Genomic DNA, 22,317 nt, shown 5'->3' with positions numbered 1-22,317 from the left:
GCACGTATGGACGAGTTGAAAAACTAGTAAAAACAATTTGGTAAAAAATAACATGGAAATGCTAGCCGAAATTTAAGATTTTTTTTTTCGTAATTACAATTGTTCCTGTACTTTACATAAGGATGAAAGTAAGCATTTTTTGATGAGCCTAGTTTCAATGCAGTCTCAAGTTTTTATTTTCAATTAAAATTCCATCTCATGTAATATTATCCAAAAATTAAACTTTTTGTGATTCAATCTTAATGAAATTCCGTACTAATATTCACTTTGCTAGATCAGTTTAGCAACAGCGCTACTTATTCTCGCTTCTTGATTTTATCTAAATCCCATCAAATAATAATTTTCAGAAAACGAAACTGTGTATTTATCTTTTTATTCTGAAGAGTTAATTGGATTCAATTCAATGTCATTTCTTTAATCTTCAGTCTTTCGTTTACAATTAATAAGCTTTTCATGCTGTAATATCTTTATCGTGTAAACACACAATAAGAAAAGATTAATCGTATTTGATCTAAACTTTAAACTAAACGAATATTTGAAACGTTTCAAATTTTGGGAAGCTTTGATTTGTAAGGGATAGTTGGACGCATTTTTCAGTTTGAAATATGAAATAACTGAAATTATTTTTAAATAAAAATAGTCCATATATCAATTCGTAAAGAGTAGATATTAGGCACTATGCCTAATAATTTACTAGAAATCTATATGATATTGTATTTTATATTAAGGTGCTAGTTGTGATTTACAATTTGCCAGGTAGCAGTAAATACAAATAATTTGCAAATAACATTTGGCCCGAAAGATGTGTGTTGGTGTACTGAAATACGTTTTTTGTAAATTAAAAATCTGAAGTTGATACAAAGTTGCTCTTACAGTGCCACAAATACTACAAAAATAAATAAATAAATATTAAAAAAAAACATTTAAAATATCCCGCACAAGGAAAATATTTTCTTGAAAAAAAAATCCTAAGCATACTTTATAAGGATGTTAAAAACACACACACACAGTGACTGATGTAAACATTGAAGCTACATAGTTCTCTTGAGAAAAGAAAGCTTTTGTCTCATGCAATACCTATGTATCCTGCATAGTACTCAAAAAATGAGGATTTTTATCGTTAAAGTTAAATGTTAAATTATGAATAAATTAATTACACCGAGCGGTATTAAAACTGTTTCTGACACTATTTCTGCTAGATCTTATGAAAAAAGATCTCTTAAATCTATATATCCATCATTGCCTGTCTCCCCCCCCCCCCCCATCACCCACCCCGTTTTGGGAATCACCTCCTATTTTTGCAGTTTTCGACAATTTCAGAACTATTATTTTTATTTGGAGGGGAAAGGAGAATTATGCTAACCATTATCATTCTTCTGAGGCGTTAGAGAGACGAAACGGTTAAAGGAATGATCAATTGTCGAAATCTGGGAGACTCATGGGGGTATACCCCTCTACAGTATTAAAGAAATAAGCTTTTAGTCTTATTTCTTAACGTTGAACCAGAGCATTGGTTTCAATCGTCTCTGTATCCAAAAATATGCTAACGTTGTAAAAAAAAAAAGAAAAAAAAAAACCGAGTTGATGAGTGCATCATATGACTTTCTTTTACACCAATTTAATGTGTTATTTCCCCATTAGTGCAATTTTTGTATGATTTAATAGTTTCCTCCCTAAACATCATCAATACTAGCCAAATTGAAACCAGATTTAAAAAAAAAAAATTAACTAAAATTTTGACGTCTTTTATTCAAATTATGTTTTTCGCAATTACTAGTGTGTGTGTGATGGTGTGTGTATGTATTCGTGTGTGTGTGGAGGTGTATGTATTCCTGTATGTTTGTGAGCAGGTGTGTGTATGTATGCGTGTGTGTGTAGGATGTGAGGCAACCGGAGATTTTTCTCTGGAGTAGCAATATCAGGAGGGGCCGGTCGACGGGGTACTGCAGAGGGAGGGGGGGGGAATAAAATAATAGGAATTCAAAACAGTCAAGTGAGAACAATAAGCAATGTTATTGCTCAAAAAAACTTTGTTACCAAAAGACTGGCGATATATCGGCAAGTTTCCTCCAAATTATAACACCACTTGAGTTTGCATCGAAATTAACAATGATTTCCTCCCCAAAAAGGGGCAAAAGACCCCCTTTGGAGCATCCGAATGCAATCAAAAACGCAGGTGCACAACTAGACCCCACTAGGAGTCTTAAGTATCAAATTTCGACTTCCTAGGACATTCCGTTTTTGAGGTATGCGACATATATACACACATATGCGCATACGCACATACATACGTACATACAGACGTCACGAGAAAACTCGTTGTAATTAACTCGAGGAACGTCAAAATGGATATTTCGGGTGTCTATACGTTCTAAGGTACTTATGTACGTGTGATCGGGTCGAAAAAAAACTCAACATTCATTTGGGGGGCGAGCAAATTGGAAATTAAGGCCGATTTTTGAGTGAAAGTACAATGCTTCCTTTTTTGTAAAAAGAAGTAAAAAAAAAAGGACACGAAAGAAAACTTGTCAGCGTTGAACGTTAAATACGAGTCGCATCAAAGATCTTCAAGAAAGAAACAGTAAAAATGAAATAATAAATTCCAATTTCATATCTACACATGTAGTTTAGGAAATATAGCCTGCAACATTTTTAAACAAACCACAGACCTATAAAAGAGAATTGTTATCTTTACTGATTCTGGAAGAATGAACTACAAAAGTCAATCTTTTTCTCAACTATGCATTCATTCTTTCTTTGAAAATTTTCCAAACAACGTAGAAATGATTTAACTCTTTTCCAGGTGGATTTTTTCTCCAATTGTGTATATTGTCACAATTTTTATCATGAGAGTTTTAAACTAATTTAACTTCTTAAATAAATTCATCGCAAAACATAAATTGTGAAAGTTTTAATCAAATAAGTATGCACTTTTGGGGCCTCAAAGTTGCGTTTTTAAGCAAGCACTTGTGCAGCTTTGTAATTTAATTCATTAAAGTATTTTACCAGAGAAGGGATTTAAAGAAAACCAGTCACGATGTTAGAGAAAACTAATTGAATTTTATCCCGATAAAATTTCTTTATTGCTTCACAATTAAATTTTCTTTGCATCTGTAATTCATCCGAAAGTACACTTGCGATTTATTTCTCTTTTGAGAAGTTGTATTTCATGTTTAAAACAGTTCAAAAGCCAGGTTACCTTTAGATTTTGTCTTTAAAGTTAATTCTTTATATGAGTGATCTTTAATCCGCGGCCCGTTGACCATTTTTGACCCACTGCGTTGATTTTAATGGCCTGCTTTAAGATTTAATTTTCAAACTTCCTTTCATATATCCTGGCATTATGCAAACTTAACTTAATGTTAAGTTTTCTTAACTTAACATTGGAACATTTTTATTCTTAATTAAACTTAGTTTATTCCTAATAGTAAACCTTAAATACGAAAAAAAAAACATTGCAGTTGTCCGCTTTTAATTGAACATTTTTTCCAAACGTAAATAAAACTTATGAATTGAAAAAAAGAGGTATGAGTAATTTTGGAAACTGTTAATTTGAGAATCCATTGATGGTATTCCAGGAATATCGCTTACAAACTTCATATCAACATTAAACTGCAAACTTGCTCATTATTGGTTGATATTCTCAATTTTTCGATACGCTACGTGGACAAATTCTGGTGCAACTAAAGTTTTATATCCTATTTATTTCTATATTTTTTCTCCTGCCTCGATATCCTTTAGTGATTTACCGAGACATGTGGTGTTCATTTTAATTTTCTGTCATATTTCAATCAAAAACTCTTAATGCGCTAAGTAAAATTACTTTGGAATTACGAAATATGAGACAGCCAATCAGTAAGTAATTAGAAGTGCAAAATTATGAAAAATTATTTTTAAGAGCCATACCTAGTACAGAATATCTGAAAAAACGAGCTGATGCGTGCATCACATGACTTCCTTTTACTCCAATTTAATGTCATTTTCCCAATATTGGCAATTTTAATGTGATTCAATAGTTTACTCTCTAAATATCACCAACAGTGGCCAAATTGAAACTAGATTTTTTTTTAAAAAAAAGGCAAATTTCCAGCCAAGTGGGCGACAAAACTTGGTGGAAAAAAGCTTGGCAATATGTCGGCAAGTGTTTGTCAAATTATAACACCGCTTGAGTTAGCATTAAAATTAAGAATGATTGCCCCCCAAAAAGGTGTAAAAGACCCGCTTAGGAACATCCGAATGCAACCAAAAGGGGAAGTGCACAACTAGAACCCCACAATAAGTCTACGTACCAAATGTCAACTTTCTAGGGCATACCGTTCTTGAGTTATGCGACATACATACGCACATACAGACGTCATGAGAAAACGCGTCGTAATTAACTCGGGAATCGTCAAAATGGACATTTCGGATGCCTATAAGTTCTTAGGCACTTATCCATATGGGGTCGAGTCGGAAAAAAAACTCAACATTCATTCGGGGATGAGCAAAATGGAAATTAAGGGCGATTTTTGGTGAAACTTTTTTCGCGAATACAATACTTCCTTTTTTTTTTTTTTTTTTGTAAAAGGGAGTAAAAAGATTTAGAACCAGACCTTTACACGACTATGTTTCAATTCACTTACACTTCTAATGATGGGGTACAAGACGTTTATTTAACCTATCAATGACATTTTTGAAATCAGCCCAAAAATTAGCCAATGTGTTTTAAAGAAATAAAAATTATTACCGTTGATTTATTTGACTTGTATTTTCTTCAGAAGAGAGAGAATTTCGGTTGAATATGATATTATTTGTACTGTATTAAATATTTACATTTTAGGATGATATTTAACTTTAAAAGTTTAGATAATGTATTTATGAATCGTAATTTATCTTCAAATAATGTATCACTCAAAAATGTCTGTTATCAAATATTTTTTAAACAATTCTTCAAGAATATGTTTTTTTATTAATTTACCTATTTATTTATTTTTTGCTTTGAAACATTTTTTTGTTACAATTTTTAAGTAGTTGATTTTTTGACGATTATTTTCTATTTTATGACTTAACTTTTAAAATATTACTTTTTTTCTTTTGAAATATAATAACATTATTGCATTTATATATTGTGTTTTCTGCTGTTGCAGAATTCTGCTTTAACATTTTTGCTTTTCTAATGTAACATTATTGCATTTTCTGCTTTGAAAGAAAAAAAAGTCACAATTTTTAACCAGTTATTATTATTATTATTATTATTATTTTGACAATTGTTTTATACATAATTGCGTACCTTTAAAAATATTGTGATTTTTCTGAAATATTATATTATTGAAATTTCATTCAAAAATATTTTACGATTAGTTAGTTGGAATCAATTAGCCATTAAACATTGATATATAATGGTGATATTTAAGGTTAATTTTATTTGAAAGTTAGTTTTATTTTATTTTCAAATTTAGATATGAAAATACCGCATATTTATAGTCTGAAACCTTTTCAACTATCTTTATCCTATCAAAACTTTTTCATGTACTTAAAAGAGTTTTCGATTTCTGAATACGATTGTAAATAACAAAAATCTGTTCTTTAACTCAATTCACTGAAATTCTTTACTAGGTTTTCCTCTTAAAAACATGCCCGCGAGAATTACTGCTCCCCAGAGAAATTTGTTTGTCTTCTTTTTTACAAATCTTGCCCCCGAACTCGCCTTATGGGAAATTATTTGGGAACTTCCTTGACACCGGAAATAGTTCTCTCCAAAACGTTGATATGTCTTCTTTCTTTGTTTATCGACACTTGTTTCATAATTTAGGATAAAACAAAGCTGAAAAGGCTCAGATTTGGTGGTTATTTTTTATTTCTTTTGTGTTGTGATTTCCTTTTCCCCTAACATCAAAATTATAACTTAACTCAAAATTATAAAAATTAAATTAGGAGCGATACGTTCATACATACAAATATACAGAGTGCCCGAAAAGTGCTTTACAGATTTTACTATTGATTGAAAAGTGTTTTGATTAAGCAAATTGCGCTCGAATACGTTTTTCACAACTTGCAAAATATTTTATGAACCAAGAAAAAAGGAATTTTTATGCAATCGCTGTATCACCACATTAATAAAAACAAACTTCATTTGAAGTGATTTTAATCATTTTTTAAACAGAAAGCAGAGTCCATTACTAGAGTTCCATGGGTGCACCGTTTGTTGGCATGTGTGGAGTTGGATTTCCGTTTAGATGAGGTACGAGCAACATACCGTGCACCTTTTGAACTCTGGTCATAAAAGTTATTTTTTCTAATTAATAAAATGAATCAGTATCTCACAGGATTTTTATCTTTCTTACTGTGTTAATATAGCTATTACTTCTTTTTCTTTATTTTCTCTTTTTTGTTCCTTTTTTTAACCACGTCATAAATTTTTTTTTTGCACCTGTAAAGTATTGTGAAACAAACCGGATATTGACACCAAAATTGTTGCTTTTCAATGAATTTTTAAAGTATTTAAAGGATTTTTCAGGTATCCTGCGTATTAGAACAATTAATCTACTGGGTCATTCCATTGTGACTAACGTAACATTCGCAGCTGATTTTCAAACTCTTTTTATACACCGGGAGTAAAAATAAATGCTGTTTTAGATCTGCATGGTTTAATATGCAGATCTAAAATTTACAAGGTGGCTATTTTTTTTATTTCTACCAAGAATTTGAAGCAAAATAAACGCTAGCAGGTGTTTTTTCACCAAAAAAGGCATCGTGACTAACGTAACATTTTTGCAACCCTGAGAAACAATGCTTATGTTACGAGTTAATTTTTATCTGAAACTTACACAGACATTTAAAGTTGATCGATATATTTGTAAGAGGTAAACAATCTATTTTTAAAATCGTACTAAAGATTTGTTACAGACGAATCTTTTTTGGCCCTAAATGGTACTTGTCCGAAAAACTGTGTGTGACTAACGTAACCATCGAATAACAAGCAATGAATGCATATAAAAAACTTTTTATAAATAATTTCTTGCTCTTATATTACTTTTACACTTTTTAGGAACCTTCTTGTGTTGTATTATGGTTTTTTCTTTACTTTTTTTCTATATTAGTGTAAGAAATTGAATGGAAGGATTCAGTTCAATTAACTCAATTTGAATGTGCGAAAAAAAAAATAAAAAAACTCCTTTTACAAACTGAATAACATCATTCTTGGTGATAAAGGTGTGGGGTTTTAGTAAAAGATAATGAAACTGAGGCGTGAAAAAAAAACATACCTGAGATCAAAATAGTGAACCGAAAATTACAGATTTATTAAAAAAATAGAAATAGTGGCAGTACATTGCAATTGGTTCAATAAAAAGATGGTTATTGCAAATGATAGAATTAAACTTAAATTAATGGCCATGTAATGAAAACTAGATTTAAAAAATATTAACTTATTATAGGGCTGATCAGCAAACACACGTGGTATGGAATTACAAAGATAAATCAAAAATTGCTTTGGATAAAGGATGATCTGGTGGAGAAAAGATTGTGCCCTTTTGCTGTTTGCTCCCTCCTTTTAAGGATTTGTGCACCTATCTCACCCTAAGCCCGCCAGAAGGAGATTCCAGAAAAAAGATGGACTAATTTTGCAAACATATCTTCAAAATGACCAATTCAAGACCCACCTGCAATTATGTATTAACTTCACGGGAATGCATTTATGTCAAAATTGTTCGTATTTAATATATTTTTGATTTATCTTTGTAATTCCATACCACGTGTGTTTGCTGATCAGCCCTATAATAAGTTAATATTTTTTTAATCTAGTTTTCATTACATGGCCATTAATTTAAGTTTAATTCTATCATTTGCAATAACCATCTTTTTATTGAACCAATTGCAATGTACTGCCACTATTTCTATTTTTTAATAAATCTGTAATTTTCGGTTTACTATTTTGTTTTGTCACATAGGATAGGTGGTAATTGCAAATTTTTTTTTTCTTGGCTATATTTTTGGAATTGTATTTTCTATGATTTTGAGAGCTCACGAAATTGACAGTCGTTTGTTGTCAGGCTGGTCCGAATTAATAGATTGTTTGAGAAAATACTTTTGTTAAAAATGTCCTAAAACATTTTTTTTTTTTTAATTTCAACTTGTTCACATTTTATAGTCGGTATCTTGCTTTCATGGGTCAACAGAGACTATATTTGTTTTTTCAGTGAACTGCATTATTCCACCCAATATCAATATTGACATCAATGCAAATATGTAATGTTTCTCTTGTGTTAAATTTTGGTTATTGTAGAAAATATTGCTTTGGCATCTTAAATTTTGGTTTATGCGCATAGACAAATGTGAATGAATGATAAAAAAATTTTAAGCCACTTATGCAAAATGAAAAAAGGTATTGAATATAACTTGCAAAAAAGCAACAAATGTGAATGTTTGCAATATAAATTTGTTTGAAATTAAGATCCAATGATTCATGTGCCAAATTAACTAATAGTATGAGTAATGAAATACAATTGAGCAATTGGCAAAATTTCTTTATTTGGTATGCATTTAAAGATTTGGGAAAATTTGTTGTGGATGATTGAATTTTTTTTTCCCTTTTCTGACATTTAATACCTGAGATCATTTTTTTTTTCCTCAACTCATGCTGGTATTAGACAAAAATTTTTTTGTATCGACAATGAAAAGTTTTTAAACAAATACCTTTAAATTGTTTTTTCAAAAAAAAAAAAAATTGTCTTGGCACATTTTGTAGAAATTTCGGTGTGAGTCAACATGACTCCGTATTACTAGTTTTGTTTTTCTGTGTTTGTGTATTATTTAGTGTTGTGTTTTTGTATGTATTTATTTACTCGGAATATCTGTTTTGTACATATCCACTGTTCGTCAACTTTTATTGCTCCGGATTCAACTTTCATCAGTTAGACTTTCTCGGTGAATTTTTCTTGCGGGGGAGGAATGTGACAACCCTGTTTCGTCACACCCGCTTCTACTCACTTTCACCCTCCAAGTGAAATCAACTCCGGCTGAAGATCGCTCTTTTTCACCTCTCCGTCTTCTGCTATCTCCGTGTAACTGCAACCAGTTCCGTTAATGGTGAGTTTTTTTTAGCGTTCTCTACCATGTGGCGGCAGTTCGGAATTTCTGTATCAAGCATGTAGTTGAAAATGTAACAAGAAAAAGTTTTGAGGGGTGACCCCCGGACTTGCTTGTGTCCGGGGAGTCGGCTTGGTCGTGTGCTGGAGAAGCTCTCCATTTTTTGTTCCTGTTGACGGCCTGCTTTGGATAAAGGATGATCTGGTGGAGAAAAGATTGTGCTCTTTTGCTGTTTGCTCCCTCCTTTTAAGGATTTGTGCACCTATCTCAACCTGAGCCCGCCAGAAGGAGATTCCAGAAAAAAGATGGACTAATTTTGCAAACATATCTTCAAAATGACCAATTCAAGACCCACCTGCAAAGACTTTTCTTGTTACATTTTCAACTACATGCTTGATACAGAAATTCCGAAACTGCCGCCACATGGGAGAGAACGCTAAAAAAACTCACCGTTAACTGAACAGGTTGCAGTTACACGGAGATAGCAGAAGACGGAGAGGTGAAAAAGAGCGATCTTCAGCCGGAGTTGATTTCACTTGGAGGGTGAAAGTGAATAGAAGCGGGTGTGACGAAACAGGGTTGTCACACTTGGTCTAATTAAATCCGAAATATCTCTCTTTTAAAAAATTAACTTTTTGAAAGTTGGTAGTTTCACTGAATTCTAGTATTCTGCTGATATACTAGTTATCGTTATAAGAAACTCCGTAGTACTTTTCAATGGCACATTATTTTTTAAGGTTTACTGATTCATCGAACGAATAGTGTTGTGCATCCTTTTGAATTAAAATGTAATATTGAAAAAAAAATATTCGAACGTTTTATCAGAATGCATTTTAATTCCAGATATCACCGCAAATGTTTGAATTTAAAAATGATCATTCTTGCATTTTCTGAAATGTATGACAGCAGCGCTTATTGTCACTGTATCATGTAACATCTTCAAATGTTTTCCAACGAGCACCCGTTACTTCATTTTAATAATAGGTGGAGATGTATTTTCTAAAAAATAGAGACGTTCTTCTTTGTTAAGACTGAATTTCTATTGTCTTAATTCTTAAGCTTGGATTCTAGTGTTGAATGCACATTCAGCAGAGTACTCATTTTGCTTTACTCACCTTTTTTCTTTTTTAATAATTCTTTAAATTGGAAGTATCTTCAAAAAGACCTTTAAAAAAGTATTTTTCTAAGTAAACAGAAGGTCTACAATGTAATATTACTGGTATTTTTCACCCGTTATTTTTTTTAATCAATATAGAATGCCTACATATTCAAAATTGTTCATGAAAATTTACATTAAATTAAATAAATTTTAAACATTAGCAGTCATTTTTAAAATGTTACGTTAGTCTCATGCAAACCGTTACTTTAGTCTCATGCAAACCGTTACGTTACTCTCAGCTCAAATTTTACGTTAGTCACACTAATAAAAACTTTTAAACACTAATTAAACTAATTAAATAATTTTAGTATCAGTAAATTATTTTAAATCTACTGATACTAAAATGAATATTTTGCACTTTTTATGTAGATATGACACAGATGTAAGAAAATAAAAAGTGCTGTTTGGTTCAATCATCTGGTTTAGTTTTTAAGCAGAAAATAGTACATTTTCGTGACTAACGTAACGTAAATATTTTCAGTGAAATAACCAAACTAATTAAAAGACTTAACTTATAATGCATGTAAAAAGAACAGTCAATTTTATTGGGCCAACATCTATTTATTTAGAATAAACATAGTTCTTTTAAAAATTTGCAAAAATTTTTACATTACACAAGAAAACGTAGACACATGTTTTTTGCACATGCTAAGCCTTTTCTACAACCTCGCACGTTTTGAGCCAGAAGAAAAACACCGAATGAAATTTTTGCAAACTGTTATTGAATTTATGTACTAGAATGTATGCTGAATGAAATGATAGGTCACAATTAAGGATTTGTGGAAAAAAAATTTCTGAGGTTGAGGTTGACATTTCTATGGAATGACCCTACTTCAAAAACTTGTAATTTAATTTTAATAAAAGTTAAAATTAATTGTATGTAAAATCTTTCATATTTTTCTTTTTTAAATTTATCTGGACCAGTTTAACTTTAATGAGTTTGGTTATTATTACTAGAATTTTATATTAAACTAAATTTGGGGCAAAATTCTACTAACTATGCTTAAAAGCAAGTTAATATACAGGGTGTTCCGTTTTTACCTGCAAGACCTTTATTTTCGCAACTGTTAGTCCTAGGTGTATGCTTCCAGTTACAAAATGTTCAAAATCAGATGCAGAGTTAAGATATTGAAAGTTTGAAGCAAAATTATAAATGAGTCAAAAAATACAAAGTTTAACTTTTTATACGGGCCCTAGGTCCTCTAACTTATCTTTAGGGAAGTAATCTCCATTGAAAGATATTACTAACACAAAAAACGTGACATTTGTGCGACCAAAACTCAGGGAGATAGTCAAGTTTAAAGATTTGTGGGACCATACAAAAGATGAGATTGGAACTTACCCCCCTTTCAGAAGAATGACAGGTCGTCAAAGTAAGAAAAGCAAGATATTTATATTTTTAATTGCTACTGAAAACTAAATGCAAATGCCATTTCTTGATACGCAAAAACACGACAAAACCTCGAACAATTTGGAAAGCCACACTTTATGCACAAGTATAATTTTAAACACATGTTAACTGCTATATTTCCCCCAAAAGGCGTTATTGAAGGCGAGTGAAAACTGGTGTAAGTCGCAAAACGCTGCGTTTCATATCTCGGTGAATATTGGTCGTACTAATTTAAAACTTTTTGTGTTGGAATTGTTTTTCAATGAAGATTATTTCTCTGAATATAAGTTAGGGGACATGGGGCCCGTATAAAAAGTTAAATTTTATATTTTTTGACTTATTTTTATTTTTACTTCAAACTTTCAATATCTTAACTCCGCATCTGATTTTGAACAATTTTGAAAATGGAAGTATAACTCTAGGACTAACGGTTGCGAAAATAAAGGTCTTGCAGGTTAAAACAGAACACACTGTGTAAATACTGTAAGTATAAGACTTAAATTGAATGTTTAGGATGGCTTATACTGTCGTGGGCAGGAAAGCGGCATCATCTGCAGAAATGAGATTCGAGATATTTGTTAAAAAAAAAAAAAAAAAAAAAAAAAAAAAAAAACGTGCTTCAGACTTAACACTAATAAAACGCTGGAATTAAAGTTTTTTCGCGTTTTTTTTTTCCAGTGGAAACCGGATAAGCAAGCTTGTACAGTAGAGCTGTGACGTACAATATATATATATATATATATATATATATATATATATATATATATATATATATATATATATATATATATTAGGGTGCGTCTTATTTTTGAAGATATTATTTTTTCATGAGGCACCCTCTCATTTTGTTCCTTTGGATAAAAAAAATCACATATAATAAAAATAAACATTGAATAAAATTTAGAGGTTGCTACCATTGTTGCAAAATTTGATTTTTTTTTTGCATCGATTATTATAATATTTATTTATGTTATATTTTTTTCATTATATTCCAATTAGTAATAAATTAGATTGTTACTGACTTTGAAATTATTTCATATTTTATTAAATCATGTTAATTAACTGTAGCTACAATTAACTATCAACCTCTTAAAAGAAACACAAGTTGTCAGTGTTAAGAACTCAAATAGAAAATTAAGAGTTCGATTTCAGTAATCAAAAACAAAATTATTGGAAGTCATCATTAGATTATTTGCTTGACATTGCACTTTTTGATGATACTTTACGAAAGATTTCACTTCAAGGCGAGAAATTTTTTCTAACTGAAAGAAAACTAACTAGGAGGACAAGGCTTGACATCTACTTGTCATTTCTGAAGAGACAAACACGAAATTGGTCTATTCCTTCTTGAAATTCCCTCTTAAAAAAACCTAAACGAACAACTCCTCCAATGAAACACTGAACAGCAGATGTTGTAAAATTAAAACCAAAGGAAAAAATAATAGAGGATTTCATTACTGACATACATATTTTTCACCATAAAGGTCTTTTCATCAAGTTTTTTTTTGAAGAGATATTATCAATTAGTTTGGATGATGGGTAGCAATCAGAAAAAGGCTTGTATATTTCACATTACTAGGAACAAAGGGGAAAAAATTACAATATTGGTGAATGTAAAAGACTGAAATTGCAAACCAATGATATGGCGTAGTGGAACTTTTGCGCGATTTTTGTTTAACATTATTACACAGCATAGAACCATGAAATGCTTATTATTTTTTTGTATGCATAGGAAATAAGTATTTGGGTTATGTTTCTACATTAACCAACCCAAATTCATGTTGATGTCAAATATTGCAATAGAAAATTGGGAATATATTTTTACTCTATTTTTTCACAATGGACGTAATTTTAATCGCTGGTAGCAACCTCTAAATTTTGTTCAAATTCTATGAAACTTTTAAATTGGTAATTTTTCATCAAAAGGAAGCAATTAAAGGGTTGCCCTATAAGAAATTCAAAAATTTTTCAAAAAGTGCCTTATAAGACGCACCCTAATATATATATATATATATATATATATATATATATATATATATATATATATATATATATATATATATATATATATGTATATATATATATATATATATATTAGAACTTGAAACAAACGAAAGATCAATATAAACAAGGCGGAAAAATGTAGGTATAGCACAAATAAGCTGCTTCTTCGTCGCTTCGTATTATGTTTATTTGTGATCTCGATTTCGTTTACATATCTACATTTCCCGCCTTTTTAAATCTTATATATATATATATGTATGTATATATAATATATATATGTGTGTGCGTGTGTATGAAAAATTTGCAATTGCTGCACTTTACCTGCCCACGGCAGTATAGCTTAAAAATACTTCATTGTTTCTTCTTTTCCTGTTTCACAAATACTTGATGAGAAATCAGCAATGCAAAACAGAAAATGAAGTTTTAAATACACTTAAGCCAAATTTGATTTTGCTTCAATTGCCGCACACATGTTCCGATTTCAAATTCCTACGGCTTATCTCGAGTTACGCGGCACAATCAAGAGGAAAATTTTCACATTTCATTAAATTCCCACTGCTCGCTGGAGCAAATGTTCGTCGACATTTGAAAGTCAGATTTCCAACACTTTATGAAAATATCTCAGCGAGTATGTTTAAATATTTTTCAAAGATTTTTGTCCCTCTTTTGGTTTTGCATAAGATTTAGCTAAATCTATTCTTTCCCCTAATGTGTCGTCTGTTTTCGCCAAAGCGAATTTCGCGCTAAGCGGATTTCATTCCCTCTTGTTCTTCTATCTGAAATGGCATCATTCGCAAATAAATCAATAAAAGGAATTATGTTTAAGTTCTTAAATTTAAAAGATTGTGGAAAAAAAAAATTCCAGCAAATCTTTTTGGATAAACCATTTTATAACTCAAGTTACCTTAGTCGGTAATTCCACGGGTAACTGACGGACATTTTTTGGATCAAAACCATATGCCTTTCTTCACATTCCACACAATATATTCAATGTTTAAAATTAAATGTCCCCTCGTTAATTGTTCTTTTTAAGCTAAATTTAAATGTGAGTTCAAATTCTCGAAATAATTTTTTGTTGATTTTGAAAGATAGTTAAAATTATGGTAACTGAATGACATGCTGGTTGCATTGATGTCAGTCAGTTATCATGTTTTTAACTATTTTTTTGAAAAACCACCCAAAGAATATTTTCTTAATTAAATCACACCATTAAATTCAGCTTAAAAAAACATTAAACTTGGTGAAAAGACTTTGAAAATAAATGATATTTTAAATGTATAATATTAACAGCTGTTTTTTATTTCCTTTTACAAAAAAGGAAGTATTGTATTCGCAAAAAAAAAAAAAATTTCTATCATAAATCGCCCATAATTTTCATTTTGCTCAGCCCCGAATGAATGTTAAGGTTTTTTTTTGACCCCGACCACACGTAGATATATGCCTAGGAACATACAGACACCCGAAAGATCCATTTTGACGATCCCCGAGTTAATTACAACAAGTTACCGCTTGACATCCGTATGTACGTATGTATGTGTGTATGTGCGTATGTATCTCGTATAATTCAAAAACGGTATGTCCTAGAAAGTTGAAATTTGGTACGCAGACTCCTAGTGCAGTCCTCCCTTTTGGTTGCATTCGGATGTTCCTAAGGGGTTCTTTTATACCTTTTTGGAGGGAAATCATTGTTAATTTCAATGCTAACACAAGTGGTGTTCTAATTAGTTAAACACTTGGCAATATATCGCCAAGATTTTGGCCGCCAAGTTTTGTCGCCAACTTGGCAAAACATTTGGCGATTTTATATTTTTTTTTTATTTTAAAATTTAGTTTTAATTCGGCCAATGTTGGTGACATTTAAAGAGTTAACCACTGAATCACATTAAAAGTGCCAATAATGGGGAAATAAATCTGTGTAAAACTTTTTTTTGCTTCGGTTCGCAAGAAACTAGGGGTGAAAACATTTAGTGTTTCCTTGCTTACTCCAAAGCGCTATTATCATTAAATTGGCGTAAAAGGAAGTCATGTGATGCACACATAAGCTCGTTTAATAGAAAATGAGCATGACTTTTCCAGCAATATTTTGCAGTTTGAGCCTCGGAGGTTTTTATTTATTATTATTTTTTTAAATTTTAATTGGATATTGTGTATCACCAAATGGAAGACTAAGTGAATCACAATGCTAATAATTTAAAAGAATTACATTTATTGTCCAACAACGGATTGTGTGGAATTGACAAACGTCCAGTTAAGACGAGTCCATCTGAATGAGGGGGAAATGTAAAATTGGATGCGCGTGTTCCGCTTATTTGAATGAGACTCTGCTTAATCTAAAGGCTAACATACATCTGCAAGCACTGACATCGCTAAAAACCAGAGCTGTGGGGTCGGAGTCGAACAGATTTTTGGGTAAAGGAGTCGGAGTCGTTCGAAAACAGGCCGGCTCCAACTCCGGGTTTTTTTATTTCTTTAATTTTCACTGACTTTCCATGCATTTTTTAAAAAATTGACTACTTATTAATTTGAATAAATGCTACTAATAAGAAAATGCTCGTCATTGTGGCAACCAGCTGGCTTGATTGTTTATCGAGCTTTCTGCCGTCTTCTAGTTTTCTTATTTTCGAACTTTATTTAAGGGGTAGCAACTGTCAGCAAACTGTTTTGTTGCCCAACATGTCCTAAGTAATCACTTCCAAATTAAAGTAATAATGTATATTTTTTTACCTCGATCTCAGTTATAAAATAGTAAAAGGAATGTATGAATCGCTTGAAAAAGTTGGGAAACTTCTGAGGGTACTAGGTAAATTCAAATAAGTGCTGGCTTGGTACAAAAGCGCAAATCGAAAAAAAATCGCTAAAATAGATTTTTTTTTCAAAATAAAATCAGTACATGATTTCTTGGTTACAACACTCAATAATTGTAGTTAATCTTAAAATCTTCTTATTAAGGTTAATTCTAAAGCTGCCAATAAAACTAAAATTGAAAATTGAGCCAAGAAATGTAGCTATAGTAAAAGCTATTCGTACTAAGCTGTATACCCCCGCATTTTGAGTAAAATTTGCTCCAGACGTACATGTTACCGACCTCTCCCCGCAATATAGTGCAATATTTTCGTTGAAAGTTTTAAGATGAACTTAATGATTTAGGGAGGTATTATTGGGGATTTTAATCAGAATTAAAGTATTTCAATTTTTAAATGCTCTGAGATTCAATTGAGGTGGTACCCACCAGATGGGTGCCCCCTATCAGGAAAAGTTGTTTGACTATGCAAGAAAAAAAATCCCTCAAGTTACAGCTTTCCAAAATTGAAGCACAGGAATTGATCAACATCTGTCAGTTAAACCTATTCGTTTCAGGTAATCCTATTCGTTTTTAATGGGATTTTTAAGTAATCTAACTTTAGAAATCGCAACTATTTGATAGTTTAATTTGATAGTTGATAGTTTCAAATTGAATTTCTAACCTTGTATACATTTTAGGTTTACAATAAAATGCAACGCGAAAATTTCATAAAAAGGGAATTAATATTTTAATCTCTGTTTAGAGGTTTTTCTACCTTCCCATGAGGAAGGAGGATTTGGAAAAAAAAAAGTAAATAATAAAAAAAGCCGCAGTCTCTCGAAGTTGGAGTCGGAGTCAGACGCTTCAAAATCCAAGAGTCGGAGTCGGCATTTTTTCTTTTGACTCTACAGCCCTGCTAAAAATTAATGGATGCGTCCATTTCCGTCTGTAAACCGGATGTTTGTCTTTCCATACAATCCGTTGTCAGACAATAATTCATTGTGCTATATTAATGGTACAGAAAAGAGTGATTAAAACTATAAAATATTTCAAGGAGCAATACTATTTTTTTTTAATCAAGACATATAGCATTTTGAGCCCCATTTGTTCACAAAAAAACATAAGTTGCGGTTTTTTACTGAACCTTTTTTGGATGCAGAAAGGATTGAGCTTATGGAATTGAATTTAAAAGAATGGGCTCCTTAAAACCTCAAAAAAGGTGTCTGCATTTTTTCCCAAATTATTGCTTTAAACGTTATTCTTCTTACCATTACTTTGTGTCACAAAAGTATTGATTTACTTTTTAATACTCTTTGGAGTTTTCAAAATTTGGGAAAGCTTTTCAAGCAGCATTTTGCAATCCATCCTCGTAATGCCTGAATCAGAGTTTCTTTCATTTGTTTTATTTTATGACTAGTGGCACCCGCACGGCAGAAAATTAAAAGGTCTTTTGGTTCGCCTGTATGTTTACAAATAATGTATGGTGAATTTCTCGCCAATTGGCTTGCCCATGGTTACGGTTCCACGTATTGATAGCTTGGTAATTTACTCGTCCGTCCTATGATAACTTTACTCGGGAAAATGGTTTTTAAAATTGGAATAGAAGAAGAACAAAATCGAATTTTTAAAAAATCGCTTCGAGGTGCACACCTCCATGCTACAAACTAATTCTGTGCCAAATTTCATGAAAATTGGATGAACAGCCTAGGCGCTATGCGCGTCAGAGATCCTGACAGACGGAGAGAGATCCGGACAGAGAGATTTTCAGCTTTATTATTAGTAAAGGTAATATGTATATGTTAAAAAATTTAAATTTAAAAAACCTTATCAATAAAAAAACATTGTATAATTAATATACCTTATTATTTTAGATACCTCTTGTTTCTATTAGGCCTTAAGAGCAGAAATATTACTAGAAAATTCAAAGAGTACGAGTGTTTATGTTATCGATAAAATTATAATTCAGTTATTTCGTAGAATAATTAGGTAGAGCCTGAAACAACTATACAAGAAAGTTTAAGTATATCATATTTACCTAGTTGTCCTATAAAATACCTACTGATTGACTGTAAAAGTTAAAAAATAATAATAGAGGTACTTTATAAATTAGTTGAACCTAAATATCCAAGTTCTCTCGAAAAATACATTTTATCCCTATTGCGTTTGATCAATTGATAAAAAATAAGAAAAACCAAATGAGGCAGTGAGAAGCAAAGGAATACAAGTGGACATTTTCAAGTTTTGAGTAAAATGCGTGTAAAGATAACATCCTAGGTAGACTTCCATAGATTTTTTTTTTCTAAATCAGGCTGTACAGCAGCAACTACCAGAGCTACAAGTACCATCTCTTTCCCAAAGACAGAGGAGAGGTTCACCTAAAATGTAAACTGGTTATCTCCAAATTTTCAATTTTGCCACTTAACCCTTTCAGACGTGGCGTCCGGTATACCGGACATGAACTGTAAACAGCTGTTAATCATTTATTAATTGAATAAATTTCTCGAATTTTTTGAGTTAACTCTTTATAGTCTGCTTATTATTGTATGTGCAAGAATTTTTCATTTTGGGATTGACAACATTAAGAAATAGGGATTGGGAGAATGGGACAGGCTCATTTTTAAAACCTTGGATTCTCGTCGCAAAAGTGAGGGTTTTTTTTTTTTCTTATTTTTTAAAGATGTATAATCTTTTATTAATCATTTCAAATGCTTATATTATGCTTTATTATTGTTTAGAGAATCTTTTACAATGAAGTTTGTTTGATGTTTCATCGTTTTATTATCTGAAATATGTATTTCAATAACATTTGTCCAAATTATTGGACGTGTCATAACTCTTTTAATTTTTCGCCTATAAACTTTAAATTTTGTATATAAAATGCTCTTTATCATAGTACACTGTCTACCAAATAAAACCATTTTTGGTTAAGTATTTCGAAATTCCATCTGAAAGGGTTAAATCCCTTTGCTTCTCAATGCCTCATATGATAAATTTATTATTGCTGCAAATTGTAACAACTAAAAAAATCTACACCTAAAAACATTGTAGTGGAGCATACACACATTTCATTGCAGATAAAGCTTGACTACGAAGAAAGGACGGATAATTTGAAGAGAAACCACCGTTTGTAGCATTTTTAATAAATAGAAATAGCCAGAACGTAACGAACAGTAAAAGGTACTAATATCGGTGATCCTATTTATTACAAAATATTGACACAAATCCTATTACAAATGATGTCCCCGCTTCATGGTCATCCGCCATCTCTCCGTAGTCAATCTTTACTAACGATATACTGACTAAGAACAGCCAGAGCCGTTTTTTTTAGAGCTTTTGACTGCCGTATTTCATCAAATAATCATTCAATGTAGAACACCTAGTTCAAACGTGGGATACAATACTAACTTGACTTGTTTTTTCATTAAATATCTATTTATTCTATGAAATAACGGATTTCACACTTGAACGGCAATGTATTGAATACTTTATGCTTAGAAAATAAGCAGGGATTTCTTAAGCAGCATGTCGCATTTTGTACGTAAATGATAATCCCGACGCATATGTTCGAATTTAGAGTTGCATCTCTCCACTCCCTAATGAAGCATGAAGAACAAAAATTTCACATTTCATTTAATTCCTCACTGCCATGGAAGTATGCCCAAATGGTCCTCTGCATTTAAAAGTCAGATTTCCAGCAGTGGGCTTCACTTTATGAAAACATCCCCGAGAATATATTTTGATTTCTTTCGCGGATTGTCGTTTCTTTTTATCTCGCCATATGTTGAATCTCAATTTATTCTTTTCTTAATATGTTTTATTTATTCCTTAAACGAGGATTTCATGTTAAACTGGTTCTGCTTCGGCAATGTTTACCATCTTTTTGAAAGCCATTTGCATGTGCCGTTGAAAGAAATTAAATCAACTGAATTGCCTAAGAATTTTCTGAATCGCTGCGATGTTCATAAAGCTACATTCCTAATGTTCCAACTTTGATTTTGAAAAAAAAAAACTATTTTTTTTTTTTTTTTTTTTTTTTTTTTTTTTTTTTTAAATATCGTCCAGTGAGAGGTACCACCTTACAGTTTTTGACGAGATATCTCGCCCAGTTCACACGTACATTGGGACTTCCCAACCGCTAGGTTTATATGTTTAGCTGAACTCGAAAAACGAAAATGATGAAAGTCATCTACTAACAGTATTGCCCATTCATTTGTCAGGAAACCCTTTCCATGGCTTCCAAGAAGCTCTGATCTGACATTTAGCCTCTTTTTTCTGGGAACATGTCAAGAAACTTGTCTTCACTGAGAAAATTTGAGGCGTAAACCGTTTTAGGACAATCACTTGTGCGCAAAATATCACTGTAGTTATGTTGGCCCGAAGATGGGAGATGTTGTACATTGTTTGGATGCATATTGTGCAATAAACTGGACTAATTGTGATGTGAAGTAAAGGAAAAAAATCTTGATGCACAAAACCTTTTAGTATATAACCTGTATAAGTGAAAAAAAAAAGCATTGGGATTTAAAAAATATATATATTTTTTTATGCAATACTTTTTTCAATTGGTTTTTTCTCATATAAAATCAGTTGAAAACTATTCAAACTACTACAGTATTACTACAGTACAGATTACTACAGTAAGCACAAAAAGGGTATCATGTTAAATTAACTAAATGATATTTTTAGTCTAAGTTAAATATAATTGATAAATTTCGAAAATTTTCATTTTAACTAAACCTTTTTAAACAAATAATTAACGCTTTTTTCCCCTTAAAATTTTGAGATTGTCACTTTAATTGCCGGGATGGTGAGTTATACCATTTTACTTTGACGACCAACATGATAAAAAAATCAAATCAAAAGAAATTATTTTTACAAAACAGCCAAATGGGTCGCATCCGTTGACAATTTGACTTTCGACATATATTTGACAAATATTAAGAACCAAAAGAGTAAATTTCAATTTTCCTATAATCTTGGCGTTTTTTGATAGCATAGAAATTTGTAGTTTTATTTTTTGCTGCGAACAAATGGATGAAATTGTCTACCACGAGAAATACAAGTTGTAAGTAGTACGTTTTCAATTGGACAGGAATAAACTTTGAATAGCTCTGCTATCAGTGCTTTATCTATATATATATATATATATATAGGACGCATCTAACAATGAACGTTTCCTTTAGTGCATCCAAAAGAGTAATTTTTTTAATATAAGGACCTATTTGCAGGAGGTTTTTAAAATTTTCATAGTCAATCGTAACGAGTCACCCACTTAACCACGCAATTAACCACTTCAAAACATCGTAACTTGAATTAGTATGGCATCAATACTAATTTGTTTCTTATTTTTACGTTTTTCACAATATTAACGTCAAATTTTATGTTTCATAGGTGCAAATTTACGGTTACAATTCCGATTTGTATGGAAATATGACTGAAGCTTCTCAAATGTCACAAGGCCTTGTTGGAATTTCACTCATGATACAGGTAAGGAAACTACGTTTTCTTCAACTTAAATGTGTATTTCAATATACAGTAAAACCTGTCTACAACGATACTGTTGGGATCTAAAAAAAAGTACTGTTATAGACAGGTTATCGTTATAGATAGTTTGATTGTTAATGCTGACATTTTGCTTGGGACCACGGAAAATATCGCTATAGACAGGTTTATTGTTACAGACAGTATTGTTATACACAAGTTTCACTGTATATAGTGTTATATTCAATCTATATAAGTGTTTCTTATACTTATACAAATTTACAGTTTAGTCGGATCTTTCGCAAATTTGGCACAGAAGTCCTTTGATGCTCAGAAATTCACATAGATTTTCCCCCTTTCTGGAGGGGGGGGGGGGTGCCAGAAAATCCGTGAATCCTAATGTTGACTCCTATTAATGATAACTGAGCTTTTTTT

At 31.4% G+C, this 22,317-nt stretch overlaps 1 protein-coding gene across 1 annotated transcript in view; it reads left to right on the top strand.

Moving 5' to 3' along the window:
• The window catches only part of LOC129222290 (carbonic anhydrase-related protein 10-like), a gene marked incomplete at its 5' end in the record, with an annotated part of 229,274 nt that overhangs the window by 111,837 nt on the left and 95,120 nt on the right, over window positions 1-22,317 (top strand). The window contains one exon of the mRNA XM_054856776.1: window positions 21,793-21,888. Coding sequence (XP_054712751.1) covers window positions 21,793-21,888 — 96 coding nt within the window. The remainder of the gene's footprint in view (window positions 1-21,792; window positions 21,889-22,317) is intronic.

Source organism: Uloborus diversus, chromosome 5 (genome assembly GCF_026930045.1).
Source record: "Uloborus diversus isolate 005 chromosome 5, Udiv.v.3.1, whole genome shotgun sequence".
NCBI classification, from domain to species: Eukaryota; Metazoa; Arthropoda; class Arachnida; order Araneae; family Uloboridae; genus Uloborus; species Uloborus diversus.
This window is presented reverse-complemented; position numbering and strand designations above follow the sequence as displayed.